Here is a 16,032-nt window from a genome sequence, read left to right as displayed (position 1 = left end):
GGGGGGGGGGGGGGGTTAATAGGTGATCACCCCTTCGGTGAATCGTCCACCTGCCGCTGGGGATCGGAGTCGGGTTGTTGCAGACGTTTCGACATTTATTATGGAATTGTGAGGGGTATTTTTGGATTTTGTTTTTCCATGGGGATTAGAACCGCGGCTCTCGTTATTAATGAGTACCGGGGGGGAGGGGGGGAGACCTTGGCCGGCGATCTGTCAACACTGGGAGCAATCTTTATGTAGATCTCAGGCGAAATGCCAGATACTGACCAGCTCAAGGTGCAGGAGTATTGTGCAGTCATTGCGATTCTATTACCACAGGCAATATTTACGTCATGATTGTTCCTTGAAAATATGGGGCGAAGTTGTTGAGGGGAATTGTAAGATATTTTCCAAAATAACTGATAGGTTTAACGATTTTTTGAATGAATTAATTCATGAATATCTTTAAAACCATTGACTTTAGAGAAAAATGTCTAAAAGGCATTTTTGTAGCTTTTGAAATTTCCTAAAAAACAGTTTTCCTTTTCGACACGAATTTCAGCAAAAACTCTGACTCACTTCCCTATTCCACTGTTATTATCAATTTTTTACAAATAGACTTCCGCAAAATAATTAAAAAATCGCAAGGTTTCATGTTTTCCACGTGTCTCACGAATCAACAAAAATTTCAATAAAAAATTATCAAATTCTGGTCGATTTCCTTGGGAAAAAATTCCGCCTATCGTTTCCTACAAAATAAAAATATATAAATTGCTGTTTACATCAGCATGAGCACAATTTTTTGCTCTCTCCTTCATCCTCATTAATATTCAAACCCTGAGCTTCCGCAGAATTGAAAAAACGCGAGAAAAAAAAAGCGCAAAAAGCGAGCGTAATAGACGTAGACGAGGAATCATGGCCTAGGGCGTTCGCAGTCTTCAGCGGCTATTGAAAGCCCTGACCCCGATTTACAGAAAATGTCAACACATCTCCAGCATAATCGTGGCAACAAACATCCAATACCGACAAACAAAGCCATCACTGAAATTCCCCAACACATGCGCTAATAAGAGGAATTCTCATTTTGATAATGCAAGTGTAAATGTACTGGAAGGTGGCCATATTGAATTCACTTTCAAACTCAACGGTGAACAGTTGTCAGCGCAACATACGTGTGGCAATATGAGGAAGCCTATTAGCCAATCCATTGGGTTCCCTCAATCTCGTGTTGTAATATTGAAAATGGAAAGATTATTGCATCTTCATTGGGATTATTAATGCATTTTCGTTGGCGATATTTTCGTAAATGCGATGAACAATGGAGGAATTATGATTGTTTAAGCATTGGCAATATTCACTATTGAAATCTCATTGTCACAGATTGATGGAATTACAAATATTGGAAAGATGATCAGCCCTTGTTTCAATTCAATCTAGAGTGAGAGTAGATTTATAGAATAATTTGGTAACCCAGATGTACAAATAAATGAATAAATGTCATGACCATGTCGAACAGGAGATTTTGTCCACTCGCCATTTCCCACATGACCCCCCTGATCCTTATTCTGACCCTTGTGATCCTCATTCCGACCCTCGTGAACCTTATTTGGATCCTTAATCTGACCCTCATTACAACCCTCGGGAGTCTTATTTTCACACGGTGACCCTTAGTTTCTGACTCTTGATTTTTGACCCCCTTGACCCTTATTTAGAATTTTACTCTGACCCTTGTGACCCTTAATCTGAACCTGAAAATTGCAAATTCATTGAATATCCCAGAAATCAACTGATTTTTCAATAACAACATGTTTGGAAAGTTCATGTGCATTCGTTGTTAAAAATTTCATGATTTTTTATTTGAAATTTCAAGAGTAATTTTCTAACAGTGCAGACTGAACCCCTGAAATCGTTCGCTTCCTCAAATTCTGGAACGTTCTATCGAGCTTTCAGACTAGCTAACAGTGGAGTGGAGGTAACGACCTTTTGTAGGCCAGTCGCGTGAGATATTTAGCCTTTAGCTCGAGTTAAACAAGAGGGAACACATTAGATATCACTTTCCATGTCCATTTGATATTTATCGGGGTTATTGCGGGTTTCTACGTGGGTATTAAGGTTTCGCGGATGTAGCAGGGGTTTGCAGGGAGTCTTTCAAGTATTCATGAGGTTTTTCAACGGGTTGGGGATCGGCTGGGACTGAGGAACGAGATTTCATCGGACATTTGTGGGTTCCACAGACGAAATTGAATAGAATACAACAGTAATCAATTTTTTCTCTTCCTTAATTCGCGAGTATCTCAACAACGGTTGATCCTACAAAAAAACGTCAAATAAATTTTTTCTTAGAAATATTCTCAGCTACAAAAAAGGTCGGAATACATTTTTCCGCAGGACTGACGGTTTTCGAGATAATCCCCCGTTTGTTGAATCCGTTCAGCGCGGATTTATATTCTCGACCCAGACATTTCTCTTCGATTATTGGAGAATTGAAATTTCTAGAGATGAAAATAGAGATACTCTCCGCGAAAATGATGGCATTACCTCCGATTTATCAATGGAATTCATCATTCATTCAAGTCATCATTGAATAAAAAATAAAGGAATAATCAAATGACTGCCAAACTTAATTAATAATTGCCAATATCTGTTTAGATATCGAAAGCCGTGCGATTTCTCATTGAAAATATCGTGATAGGGAAAAATAATCGTGGAGAATTGAGTACAAATGGACTCACGCAATGCCTCGATTTCAAAAACACACTCAAGAGAGTATTCGTCTTCAGAGTGGTACGTGTATCACTTTCGCCGTGGCCAAGGCTGCGTGACAATCTCACTGGATTCTATTCTATGTATAGTTTTGAACGTCAGTCATTAACACGAGGTGTCTGAAATTCCTGGAATATCCATCCATATTTTTTCGCGATTTCAAATGTTTTTATTTTTTATCTAATTACATTTTTCTTCAGTAATCCGTAAAAACTGCACGATAGTTCCACATTTCATTTTAGTTTTTTGAAATTGATTGTTGTGAGTGGAGAAATCGTCGATTATCTCGTGGACTGTTGATTTTAAGAGCGCATGTCTCTCGACCTTTTTTGTAGCTCACGAAATTCTCCACAAAAAATATTTTATGACATTTTTTTCTAAACCCAGTTATTTTCGAGATATTTTTAATCATAGAAATGATTAGTTCATTCAATGATAAGCGACGCTTTTCACTTAATTCTTTAATTTTCAATAGTCAACGATAATTGAAATAAATAATTGTAGTGATTTCCGTTGAATGATGAGGATGGAATAATGATTGCCCCATCAGAAGGCAATAATTCCTCGCCATTAAAAAAGTTGCGTAATTATCAGGTCACAGATTTAAAACGAATTGAGAGCATAAGTTGAAATGCAGGAAGGAAGGTAGAGCTACACCTGTTCCATTCTCATTTAAACATGTGTGTTGGCTGTATGTGCGTCAAATGAGCAAGAGGAATCTATTTCCGTGGTGCAGGCCGGCCCCAGAGGCCTCGGAGCCAAGGATTTATGTGTGTTTTTGGGGAGGGTCAAGGGAACGAGGGTACAGCGAACAAGTGCGTTAGGGGACACATGCCTAATGCAACACCGGGGAGGTCTAGAATTTATTTCCTTGTGAACTCAATTTCGGTGGGTAGGGGAGGGAGATTATAGGTGTCACGGACTTGGGTCATCATATCACAATCTCTCAATTGTGTTATCGATTGCAGGTGAATAATGCAGCAGTGACTCGTTCGTTTTCATTTTTTTCTGCTCTTTAAGGATGTTTAGCCAATGTCAGTAAATTGTCGGTAAATGTGTTTTTTTTAATGGTCAAGGAGAATTCTGTAATTTTTGCCAGGGACAGGCAATAATATTAGATTTTGACAATATTAAAAAGGATAATCTCCTTATATTGTTCAAAGTTTAACTATATTTAACAAATTTAAAATATTATAGAATTTATGAGCTAAATTTTTTCGATTGATGGTGAATAAAATATTTGATAATATTGAAATGTAATTTTTAGTTAACAAGCCAATTCTAAGATGATCAGTTAAATCAGCTCGATATCAGTTGAATCGCGGGCTCTCATGAAATTTATTTTCAAATTAATAATTCACCTACTAGAAGACTATAAAAATCATACTGAATCCAATGGCCGGAGAAAAACCTGGGGTAGCCGGGCAAAAAGAGGAAATATTAAAATGATTCTATCCCATTCTCAAAAAAATTCAGGCAATGATTGTTCTGAATTCTCAATCTATTAAACATTCAATTAAATCTGACGTTGGATTTTCACAATAAGTTTGAGAGCCAATGATTGCTCAACATGAAAAACTCATTTTTGTTGAACCTACAAGATTAATCAGAAATTCCATTAACGATTTGATATCAAATTGAATTCAAGTTGACACCAGTGAAAATTCAAATGCAGCTGTTATTTAAATTTCAAAAAACTTGTAACAGTGTGAGTGCACCCCTTGAGGCTGTGTCTACAAAGTCTGTGGCTGATTCTATAAATCTACTCTCACTCTCCGTTCAATGGAAATACCAATTCATCATTCTCAGTTTGACCCAAAAAATAGAAAAAAATAATTTAATATTAATTCGGTTATTGTAGAAGACACTTGTATCACCTTAAAGAGGCATTGCAGTCCTCCACAGGCTGTAGTCAGAAGTTGGACGAAATAAAACGAGATCACGAACACCATAAATTGCGTGTACACACGTACATTACTGTTGTATTACGAAAGAGCTGTAAATTGTCAAAATTGGGACACGCATGAGCACACGATGCGTAGAATGCGCACCGAGTCCGATGCACACCTTCGAGAGATAAAAAGTGCGATTTGTTTCCTTTTTGCGTTATTTCTCCCCACTTTTGAGTACGAGAATGGATAGTGCAATTATGTACTAACGCGGATGCCCGCTCGCAATTTGTCCGGAGGAGGGCCTTGGCCGGTTTTCCTTTCAGAGTTTGAAAACCACATACCGGTTTTCTTTGGACAATTGTGTAAACATTGCGAATGGGTAAACATCAGCGCGACTTGTGCTGCACGACATCTTCGCGGATTTTCGTGAAGTTGAGGCAATCATTTCGCGGTGAACAGGTAAAACAGGGGATTTTGAGTATCTCGGAACCTGTGGGAGATGGGGGAAATTTCATCGGGACCTTTTTTGTGGAGGAGAGGAAGACCTTCGAGAAAGGTCGTAATGAAAATTACGCTAGGAGCTGTAGATTCGAAGATATCGATCGAAAACTAGCGTGGAATAAAAGTCGATGACGCGCAATAATCGTTTTTGGTGAATATCTCGGATTTTAGGGGAGATGGCGAAATTTTTGTAAGGACTTTTTTGTAGGGCAGAGTGAGGGCTATAAAAAAGGTCCTTATGAAAATTTTGACAGCTTGCTTGGTTTCGGAGATATTCAGCAAAATCTCAGAGCCGAAATTGGGAAACAAGATAAATTGACTTTAAATTTGCATTCTCAGTTTTTTGTTCATCTCTTTGAATTTATGAGGAATAATCGAACCTTCATGAGACCCTTTTATGTAGATTTCACTCAGCTGTACTAAAGTTCGCCATTTCCCTCACATTTTAAGAAATTCACCCTTCTACGATTTTGCTATTGAATTAATTGGAAAATATCTCCAAAACTATTGATTTTAGAGAAAAATGGTACAAGACATTTTTTGTAGCTCGTGAAATTTCCGATAATAAGTTTCCAACAAAAATTTTTCCACCTCCCTTAGATCCTGAGATATTCACCAAAAGCTGATTTTTTGAAAATTAATTTCTTCAGCTCATTTTGCTTTATCTTCTACACAAAGTAGAAAAATAAATGCAGATTCCTATATTATCGACAGAGGGCCCAACAATACCGACCACAGGTAAGTGACTGGTTTGTCGTCGATAAGACAGATTCCAAAAGGTAATAAAGGCACCTACCTTTACTGGTTTCAGGCATGAGGTTCTCTGTTTTGATGTCTGCCCTCGCGGTATAAGGCATCGAGGAGGACGGAGATACTTGCGTCGATGGTGCAGCCAGTTTTTCTATAATAAAAAAACAGAATTTAGAATTTTTTATATTCTCAAAAAAAAAGTTTCAAAAATAAAAAGGAAAAAAAAATAAACTATCAATTGTTTCCCATCAGTTTTAAATTAATATCTTCCTCCAATAATTAGGGGAAATTGAACTTCGTAAAAAAGAACTAGAGATATTTAAAAAATAAATATAAAGAATTTGTAGTTTTCCTAAAATAATTGCCTTTCAGCCAGAAAAAAAAATGTGATAAAAATAAGGAATAAAATATAAAATTGCCTGCAACAATTTTCCCCTGAAACCAGTTATCCAACAATCTTCTCCCCCAATGCACGAGAAAAAAAACTCACAAGTGAATGAAAAATAAAAACGAAAAACTTTCTACACAATATCTCATTTGGTCCGATGCACGCCCAGTCAATTAGCCCCCATCAGACATAACTATTTAAATTTTCCCCCAAGAGCGGCTAAATTCATTTCCTCGAACTGAAATGAATTCCCTGGCACTCAATGCACAATTTCCCACTTTGTAACCGTGGCTGGTGGCTCGTATTTACAGGCCATATAAATTTAATGGTGTCTCACCTGCTAAAAGTGGATTTGCCGCGGCGATATTGTACCTCTGCCGCCTGTAAGAATTGACGGTTGATGTTGTTGTTGATGTTGGTTGACTTGCCTCAGCGAGATCCGCCTGCAATTCTCGGAGAAAAGTGTCGAGTGGATCGAAGGGCTCTTCGTTAACCCCTGACATACCCTCAGCTTCCTCTGAAGGCACATGGGTTGGGGCAGCTGGTGCACCGACAAGAGCATTCAACTCCATCGTGGAGAATTCAACCGACTGGCCAGTACTACTTTCCTGAAATATTATGAAAACAATTAAAAACGTATCCCTTCACATCAGTGGCGAGACCAATTTAAAAAAGTTCAATTGATCATCGAGCATTCCGATTTTATTTTCTTTATTTTTCGAGAATATAATTCACACTGTCCATCTCATGGCCACTATTTTAACCCCCGTGACCCTTACTTTGACCTTCGTGATTCTTATAGCCCTTGTGACCCTTAATTTTGGAGTCACAATTTGGAGTACCATTTTTTCATCACTTGAAATCGATGTGGATTTTTATCAACCCAGCTGTGACATTTCCTCTTCGTTGTAAACAAATTAATACAATTTCATTGATACATCGATATTAATATACTCTCTCAGTTTATTTGACGCGAGTTTAACGCGTTCCTCTATGTAGAACATCAGCCCCACTGTTTCTCATCTCGCTTCATCCTCAATTACTCCCCAATCCATTATTCAATGGTAATTAACATCAAACGATTGGTGAATTCGTCGAGAATGCAAATCGAATTTTGTCATTTCGTTGAATCACAAATACTTCCGTACCGAGTGATTTCCGGCCAAAATGTCATAAAAAACTTTTCGTAGAGAATTGAATTTCCCACAAAAAATATTTTACGACATTTTCCCCTAAAATCAGTTCTTATCGAGATAAATCGACATCTAATTCGACGTAAAAATGACTTTTGGAAATTGAGTTGACAACATTGTTCAGTAATTAGTGAGATATCTGGATGATGAGTGATTTTAGAGCGAAATGTCATAAGAAACTTTTTGTGGAGAATTGATTTTCCTACAAAAAGTGTCTGAAGCATTTATCTCTCAATCCACTAGCTCTTGAGATCTCGGCAAAGGGCTGTTATGGAGCGTACGAACCTGGAGGCACTGCGTCAGATCCACCATCTTCCCATCGTTATCGGGGCACCAGAGCAGTTCATCATCTATGAAGGGCATGTTTGACTCCTCCTTGGGTACAAGACTGGAGGTGAGCGTCAGGGTTTGCGATACAGGGACCGGCATTGGGACCTGTACCTTGCGGTGGGGCTTGTTTAGCCACCTCCGCGCCTGCTAACATCCAAAATCACCGTCCAGTGTCCACCGCCTCCCACCTTGTGACAATTATCTCTCTTTGCCCTGAAGAAAATTCCCAAACCATGAGTATTCAACATTTCATATGGACGTCAATTTCGAGGACAGAATTAACAAGTGAATTTGAAATTGTTTCTATATTTAGAACTCTTCATCTTTAGAATTGTCACAGATTGGTGACATTTTTATTTAATTCAATTCAAACTGAGGTAAGAATAGATTTATAGAATATTCTGAGAGATATTAATTTTTGGTAACTGAGATGGGCAAGTGAATAAACGGCATGACCACGTCGAACAGAAGGTTTTATCTCCAAATGTGACATTTTCAATGTTGTGAAGTTGAAGTCAATTTAATATCAAATCGCTCATGGAATTTCTGATAAATCTTGTAATTTCATCAAAAATGAGGTCTTCGTGTTGAGTATTGAAGATCACATTCAATTGATTATTAGATCTTGGATTTTTCCAGGGGGAAAGTCGACTTTCGGCAAAATATAACGATTCTGATGGTAATGAAATCCTCGGGAGCCCCAGAAATGCAGAAATAATTTTTTTTTCAAAGAAAGTAGATTAAAACTCAAATATCTCAAAACCCAAAAAATTCATCAACCACAAACAAAAAAAAATTTACTCATCCATTGAATCCCACTAAATCTGGCAATTAATGTACAAGTTAATTAACGAAATAATTAAGGAGTAGAGTTCATTCACTGGCATTCAGCTAAGGAAAAAAAATAAATCGCGTGAAGAGGCAGGGACCCCGGCATTTCCATGAAAGTGAAAACCGAGTGAAAACTTTCTTTCAGTTAGTTGTTTCACTTCCTGTGAGCGTAACCTCGGCTTCTCTTCGTGGCTGCATTTTCTATGCAGCCTCTACTAGTATTTTACGTAATCGCAACAGCCGAGAAAGAAAGTTTTCTGGTGAGGTTAACATCCTCTCGAGCTATACACGTATTTAAATCTCACTTTTTTTATTTATTCATTTCTCCCGATCCTTTCATCACCGGGGGAACAGCACTCCGGGGTTCAATGTCTCCTGTTGGGTTATGGATGGGACAACCCTGGATTACTACAAGGCATTACCACTGCCATTGTTGTTAATTAATGAGGGTTAGAGCGAAAAGACTTGATGGATTGAAATTCCAGTTGAATTTCAGGAGTTTGTTAGTTAATTGGAATTTATCTCGTTAATGAGTGGATCTAGAGCTAAATATCATAGGACACTTTTTGTAGCTTATGAAATTCTCCGTAAAAAATCTCCTGTGAAATTTTTTCATACGATCACTCATTATTGAGATAATTTCTGAGACGTATTTGTCAAGTGCTCTGTGCGGTATATAGTCAAATGGAGGTATTCCTCATTTTTCATATCCGAGTGCGAATTAAATAAATACCATCAATTATAGTCATTTTTCTATACCATATTTTAGTTAGTGGGTCCACCGGACCCGCTAATAACAATGAATTCCCAAAGTGAAGTTCCCAACAGTGCAGTTCCGTCTCAGGACAGTTCTAAACCCTCTTACGTAACTATGGCAAGGTCCTCAGCCAAGTTTGTTTTCGAACAGGCTATTATTTTGGATAAAACAGCCCCTGGCAATCACGAGGACTACATCATGGCCCTCACGAAAGTTGTTCCTATTTCGAAAATGTCTTCTACGGATGAAATTATTAGGGGTAGAATCATTGTATGGCTTGACAGTCAGGGGACTGTGGATGCATTGATTGACTCCAAGAAATTTATCGTTGTATCAGGTCAAAAAGTGTACATTCGTCCTTATGTCACTAGGAATAGGCGAGTTCTCTTTAGCCACGTATTTCCTCAAGTTGAGGACAGTTTTCTAGAAGGAGAACTGAATAAAAGGGGGATCAATCTCCCAGGCCCGATTACAACCTGTAGAGCTGGATTTAGGAATAAAAGCATTGCCCATTTACTGAGTCAAAGGAGACAAACGTATATCGCCCCAGAGGATGTCAACAAACTACCGAAACGTCTCGAAACCACCATACAAGGCAGGACCATTGTTATTCTAGTTAGCGCTGGGTGTTTTGAATGTCAGGAAGAGGGGCATATTGCCAAAAATTGTCCGGTGAGAATTAATAGAATTAAAACCAACACATCAACACCTCCTCAGCTCTCTCATGATCACACCGATTTCCCTGCGTTAAGGAATAAAACCACAACGACTGTTTCCCCCACTGTGATAATTGATCCCCCTCCCGTCAGCTCCAACAAGGCTAAGTCAGTCTATCCTAATTTCGATTCCCCCCCTTTTCTGCTACCTCAAAGTTCATCAGCAGAAAAGATCCCTGAGTCACTCCCCACCTCTTCCCCTGAGGAGGTGATTCCTGTGGCCGAGAAAATCGACGAGGATACAGAACGACACTCAGACACCGAATCCACTATATCTACTCAGTCCCACCAGTCGGAGGGAAAACGAGCTCTTCACCAAAAGAAGAGATTTAGAGCTTCTCGATCTCCATCCACATCGCGAGAGTCGATCAACTCCGGCAGCACAACTGACTCTTGGGAACATATTGAATGTAGGATTCTCGACGACTCGATAGGATTCCCGGTGAACTCACAACAATTTCGGGAATTCTTCGAAACCACGAATAACATCAATAATGTTATTACAAATGCCTCCAGATTCACTGATAAATATAAAGAATTTTCAGTCATGATTGAAATGTTTAAAGACCAGCTACCCACCAAGACCATGAGAAATCGTGCAGTGAAGATCATCAAAAAACNAATCTAAAAAATTCAGCAATTGTAATTACCCAACTTTTATAAATGTCTAATTTTCTCGTTAATGAGTGGATCTAGAGCAAAATGTCATATGAAACCTTTTGTAGTTCATGAAATTCTCCACAAAAAATCTCTTATAACATTTTCTCCCAAAACGGCTCATTACCGAGATAATAAAAAATCTAAAGAACCGTAAACCATAAAATCTGCATTTTTACACTGAAAATCCATTTATGATTTTTTATTTTATGAAATAAAATTCTGAAGGGTTTAAAATTACCATTTTTCCGCGCGCCACGCAGTTCCAACATGGCGGACGATGCCGAGAGCTCGTCAGACGAGAGTATCGACCTGACAGCTCAGAATTTCGATCCCCTCAAGGCGTTGTACTCCCCAAAAACTGTTATTCCAGTTCCTGGAGCTCCCACGTACGATAATCTAACGAAATGGGAGTCTGCCTTCAAGGGAATATCCGTAAAGGTCAGTTCCCGATGAGTTCAATGTGTTGTTTACACTTTTGTCGGGAGAATTCAGTCTTTTTTCGCGTTTTTTTGAGGTTTGAAGTGCGATTTTGTCGTTTTTTTGCAGAAAAGCGTGAAAAAGGGCGATAATGAGGACAAGCGGAGGTTTCTGCCGCATCAAGGTGAGTTGACATGACTTTTTGTTCAGCCACGTGAAGCCCACGACTCGACATGCACGCGGGGTGAGGTTGGACTGGTCGCGCACGCGTTTTCGGGGGGGAAGCGCCTCACAGATGGCGCCAGGGGCTCCATTTACGATTCGAACTTTGGGCGGAAGCGGGAGAATTCAATGGGAGGGGGGTGGAGGGAGGATTGATTGAGTGCGTAAATAGACGCGTGAGAGATAACCGTAATCGTTTCATAATATTGATACGGGGATTAATTGATAATCAGGAAAGTGATGAAATGAGTTTGGATTTGGTGGGAATCGACGAGATGCGAATTTTTGGCGTTAATTATCTCGGTGATGACTGGTTTTAGAGAGAAATATTATAGGGTATTTTTTGTAGGGAATTTAATTCTCTACGAAAAGTTTTTAAAAATGTTTTTGTCTAGAACCACGCGTTACGGAGATATTCACGGCTCAACGAGATGGAAAAATTGGACTTGCATTCGCGACGAATTCACCAATCGGTTAATGTTGATTACCATTGAATAATGGATTGCGCAGTAATTGAGGGTGAAGCGAGATGAAAAACAGTAGGGCTGATGTTCCGAGAATCAAAGAGAATAAAAATGTAAATGTAAATAAACCAAACGGTTTTAGTTCAACATTTAACGATCCCCCACTCCAACTCCACTTGAATGAATCGAAAGATCTACAACCCAGTCCCCTCCCCCGGGAATTTGACCTCAGAGTGCGTCAATGAACGTGCACGTAAAGCCCATTGTTTCCATTCCACCAGTGGCCGTCACCTTCCGTCAATTCTCGCGTCAAAACCCCGACGAAAAACCCATTCAACGTCAGCCAATTTCACCTCTGATCTGGCATGGACAGAAGACGGCTCGCGATGATCCGCACGGAACATTAAAACCCTCGACTCCATCACGAGAGAAGGAAAAATAAATTGAGGAGAAAGGTGTGAAGAATGGGATCAACAACAAAGAAATTAAAATCTCATTGCCAGTGCCGTCACACTGATAAAATTCCAAAAAACTGAACAATCATCAGTCCTCATTTACATTCAAACTAAAATGAGAATAGGTTTACAGAGAATTCTGAGGGATATTAATTCGGTAACTCAGATGAACTGAAGGGCCCCAGCAATGAGGCCCTTGTACACAGCATCAAGGGCTGCAGCACTCACTGTCACAATTTTTTTGAAATTTAAATAACAGCTGCATTTAAATTTTCAATGGTGTCAACTTGAATTCAATTTAATACCAAATTGTTGTTGTTGTTTAATACTAATTTCAATAAAAATTGAATGTTTGGAAAGTTCACGTGAATTACTCGTTGTTAAAAATTTCATAATAATTTGTGGACCATTTTCTCGATATTATTATTTACTCAGTGAAATACTCAACTCCTCTTTCAATCAACATCGCCTAAACGTTCAAATATCTCTCTCGTTTTCTCTCCCAAAACAATTATTCCAAACACATGTCATCGTGAAACCTTCAATCATCTTCAATCTCAATTAATTAATTAATTAATTAATTAATTAATTAATTAATTAATTAATCATAAAAAATCTAAAAAATTTCAATTAATCTATAAAAAAAATTTAACTCATCACTCAAACGAAAACTAAAATCCCTAGCCCTAGCCCCCAAGCTCTCCAATTACCCCCCCAACCTCCAGTCCTCAAATGAAATTAAATCCGAAATCGCTTGAAAAAGGTGTTCCTCCCCGCGGCCCCGAGGGGTAGATATATCTGTTGGCCGCCGGCCAATAGCTCTCGGTAGTTGATAAATCACGGATCCCTGACCCAGTGCAGTTTTATATTTACACGGACGCGTGGTGCGCACACTCATCGCCTTTATCTCCCCTTTCTTTCTCCTCTCTATTCTCTCCTCCACCCGGCGGGGTGGAGGAGGGGTGGAGGGGGGGGGAGGAGAGAGAATTTATACATTGGTAATCCGGTGAAATGTCTTCGGCGGTCGTAAAACGCGCACACGGAGGTGAAAATGATGGAGAAAAATCATAAGAGCGGTGGGGGCGAGGGTTGCAGGGGGTCAGGGGGAAGGGTAAAACGTGTGTTAAAATGTAATGAAGGGGTGGGGTGGATATTGCGGTGTGTGTCTGTGTGTACAGCACTTGTTGCGTCCGGGCGTCGACCTCGGTTCAACCCGCGGCGCCGACATAACCGATGCACGCTTCACTTGTGTGTGCATACGTGGGTAATATGGATTATTAATGAATTAAACTGGGGGACATTGTTTTGCGAATCGAAGCGATGATTTTTTTTTTTACGAATGGGGAGACCTGAATTCAGGGTTTTGAGAGGGTTTTTTTAGGCGCACGGAGAGAAATGCTCAGTAAAAATTACGGAACTCAGAATTCGCTCATCGATTACGGAATCGATTCAGAAAATTTAAGTGACGGCATCGTAATTTTTCAGAGGCGATTCAGATAAAAATGACGAAACGCTCTGGAAAAATTCCGTGACAGTTCCGTAAAATTTCCTACAACCACATTTCGCTCCGGAATTACGGAAAAGATACGTAATTTGTATTTTGAATGTTTCCTCCGTGCAGTGAAAAAATAATGAGTTTCTACCTTTTCATAAAGAATGAAAAAATGGCTTTTACGAAAATCCATGCAACGTTTTCACCGACCCATTCGACTATAGTTTAACTATTCACAGGTATTACTATGGGCATAACTATAGTTCAATAGCGAAGTGGTCAAACGGTTGAAGTCCGTTTAGTCTTTAGGTGAGTTTTCCAGAAATAGTTCCGAATTTAAAGGAGACGGCGAAATTTTTATAATTACTTTTTTCGTACAGCGAATTGTGGGCTATTAAAATAAATCAATTTCAACTTCGAATTCCCAGTTGTTCATCTTCCATTCATTTCTACGGGGAATAAATGAATTTTCATGCGGCCCATTTAGGCAGACCTCCCTCAACTCTCCAAAAATTTCACTATTTCCCTAGATTCCGAGATATTTTTCAAAAACCGATGCGTTCCACTGAAATTATCGTTTTTCCGACTTTCCCACCGCATTAATCCCCAAATATCTCCAAACCTATCAACTCCACAAAAAAAGTCAAGAAATCATTTTTGTAGCTCTCAAAATTCCCTCCAAAAAGTTCTGGACAAAAATTTCTCCACCTCCCACGGATCCGGAGATATCCACCAAAAATCGAAAGCCGATTGATCTCCGCCCGGATTTTTCTCTCTCTCCCAATTTTTGCACTGACTCATCTTCCCCAAAAATCCAGCAATGCCAAACCATGAAAAAAAGCGTTGATTCTATAACCCGGGCAATGATCGCGTCACACGCAAAGAGTCGACGGCACTTGTTGCGCCCGGGCGTCGACCTCGCAATACAGAGTGTGAGGCACTTGAACGCATACCACGAATGAGAACGACGAGAGAAGGCGAATTTTCTTCCCTCGAAACGATTGTGTCGGCATTGTTCACAAGACAGGGTTACATTCTTGTTATTTTCACGATGTACGAGTAGTTCTGCACACTAGGATTTTTTTTGTCAATTTAATTCAACGTAAATAAACACTCGGAGGGAGGGGCACAGCGAGAGGTGGGGGGATTGCGTCACAGGGAGATTTAGAAGTGCAGCGGAGGCTGCGCTGGAGACGGAAATACTTCCGACGTTAATCACTAACAGTTTAATTCAATTCACATGACCTAACCCAATGTTTAATTATGAATTTAACCCAGATAATGGTCACGATGAATTTCAATTCGCGATTGAATTAAATTAATTGGGGAATGAAAAATGGGGGCAGTCGTTGGGAGGATTTGCGGGTCGCGAGGAGAATTTTTCGTTGGATTCAACTTGTGCTGGGAAATGAATTTGAAAGTAGAAAAGTGTTCTGATGATTTTGTTGATTTTTTTTCTGTGACAGCTTTTGGTGGGTGTCTCCGAAAAGCCGAGGGAGATGGAGAAATTTTTGCAGAAATCTACATAAATGAGCCTCATGACATTCACCTCTTCCCCAGATTTGTATAGATTTACCAAAAAACTGGGAATTTCAAGTTGAAGTTAATTTATTTGGTTTCACCACGAAGTTTTTGTCGAATATCTCTGAATCCAAGGGAGATGGCGAAATTTTTATTGGAAACTTTTTATAGGAAATTTCATGGGCTGCAAAAAATGTTTTATGACATTTTTCTCTAAAGTGGATAGGTTTAAAGATTTTTGTGAATTAATTCATTAGAAAAGTCGTGAAACAGTCAATACCACTTGAAGATGGATCAATTTCTAAAAAATCTCTCGCAATCTGGGAACAGCAAAATGTTTGTAAAGCTGAGTGAGATTTGCATAAATAGGCCTCATGAAATTCATCTAGATTTACCAAAAAACTGGGACTTCGAAGTTGAAGTTGATTTATTTAGTTTCAAAAAATTCCTATCGGAAACCAACAAAATCGCAAACACTCAATTACTCTCAGAGATCCTCACCAACATGTCCCCATCTCCCTTCAATCCCCTATATCCTCCAAAAACTGATCATCCCACTGGTCTACTACACCGAGTAATCGATTTTCATTCCACTCGTTTCCCAACCCCTCTCCTCCAAAAAAAAAAAATTCACCTCCCACAGCCCCAGAGAACCCCAAAAACCCGCGAAATTAAACCTCAATTATTCCCCCCTCTCCCCC

The 16,032-nt window shown here is 39.3% G+C and overlaps 2 protein-coding genes across 4 annotated transcripts in view; one reads left to right on the top strand and one right to left on the bottom strand.

The window, feature by feature from the left end:
* Window positions 1-16,032, bottom strand: part of LOC107048322 (ecdysone-induced protein 74EF) — a 102,715-nt gene that overhangs the window by 55,392 nt on the left and 31,291 nt on the right. For 2 of the 3 annotated variants that reach the window (XM_015271455.2, XM_015271453.2), the window contains 3 exons: window positions 7,752-8,009; window positions 6,611-6,881; window positions 5,932-6,036 (listed from right to left, as the gene is read on the bottom strand). In XM_015271455.2, the coding sequence (XP_015126941.1) occupies window positions 5,932-6,036; window positions 6,611-6,881; window positions 7,752-7,895 (520 nt within the window). In that variant the 5' untranslated portion in view covers window positions 7,896-8,009. Of the gene's footprint in view, window positions 1-5,931; window positions 6,037-6,610; window positions 6,882-7,751; window positions 8,010-10,998; window positions 11,144-16,032 lie in introns of those variants that run through there. The other variant, XM_015271454.2, reaches the window with a different exon arrangement.
* LOC107048323 (U7 snRNA-associated Sm-like protein LSm11) overlaps window positions 11,028-16,032 on the top strand; it is a 15,915-nt gene continuing 10,910 nt past the window's right edge. The window contains exons 1-2 of the mRNA XM_015271458.2: window positions 11,028-11,198; window positions 11,307-11,361. Coding sequence (XP_015126944.1) covers window positions 11,028-11,198; window positions 11,307-11,361 — 226 coding nt within the window. The remainder of the gene's footprint in view (window positions 11,199-11,306; window positions 11,362-16,032) is intronic.

This window comes from Diachasma alloeum, unplaced genomic scaffold (genome assembly GCF_001412515.2).
Source record: "Diachasma alloeum isolate Michigan unplaced genomic scaffold, Dall2.0 Dall_scaffold_00186, whole genome shotgun sequence".
Taxonomy (NCBI): Eukaryota; Metazoa; Arthropoda; class Insecta; order Hymenoptera; family Braconidae; genus Diachasma; species Diachasma alloeum.
The sequence above is the reverse complement of the archived record's forward strand: the minus strand, read 5'-3'. Positions and strand labels throughout refer to the sequence as shown.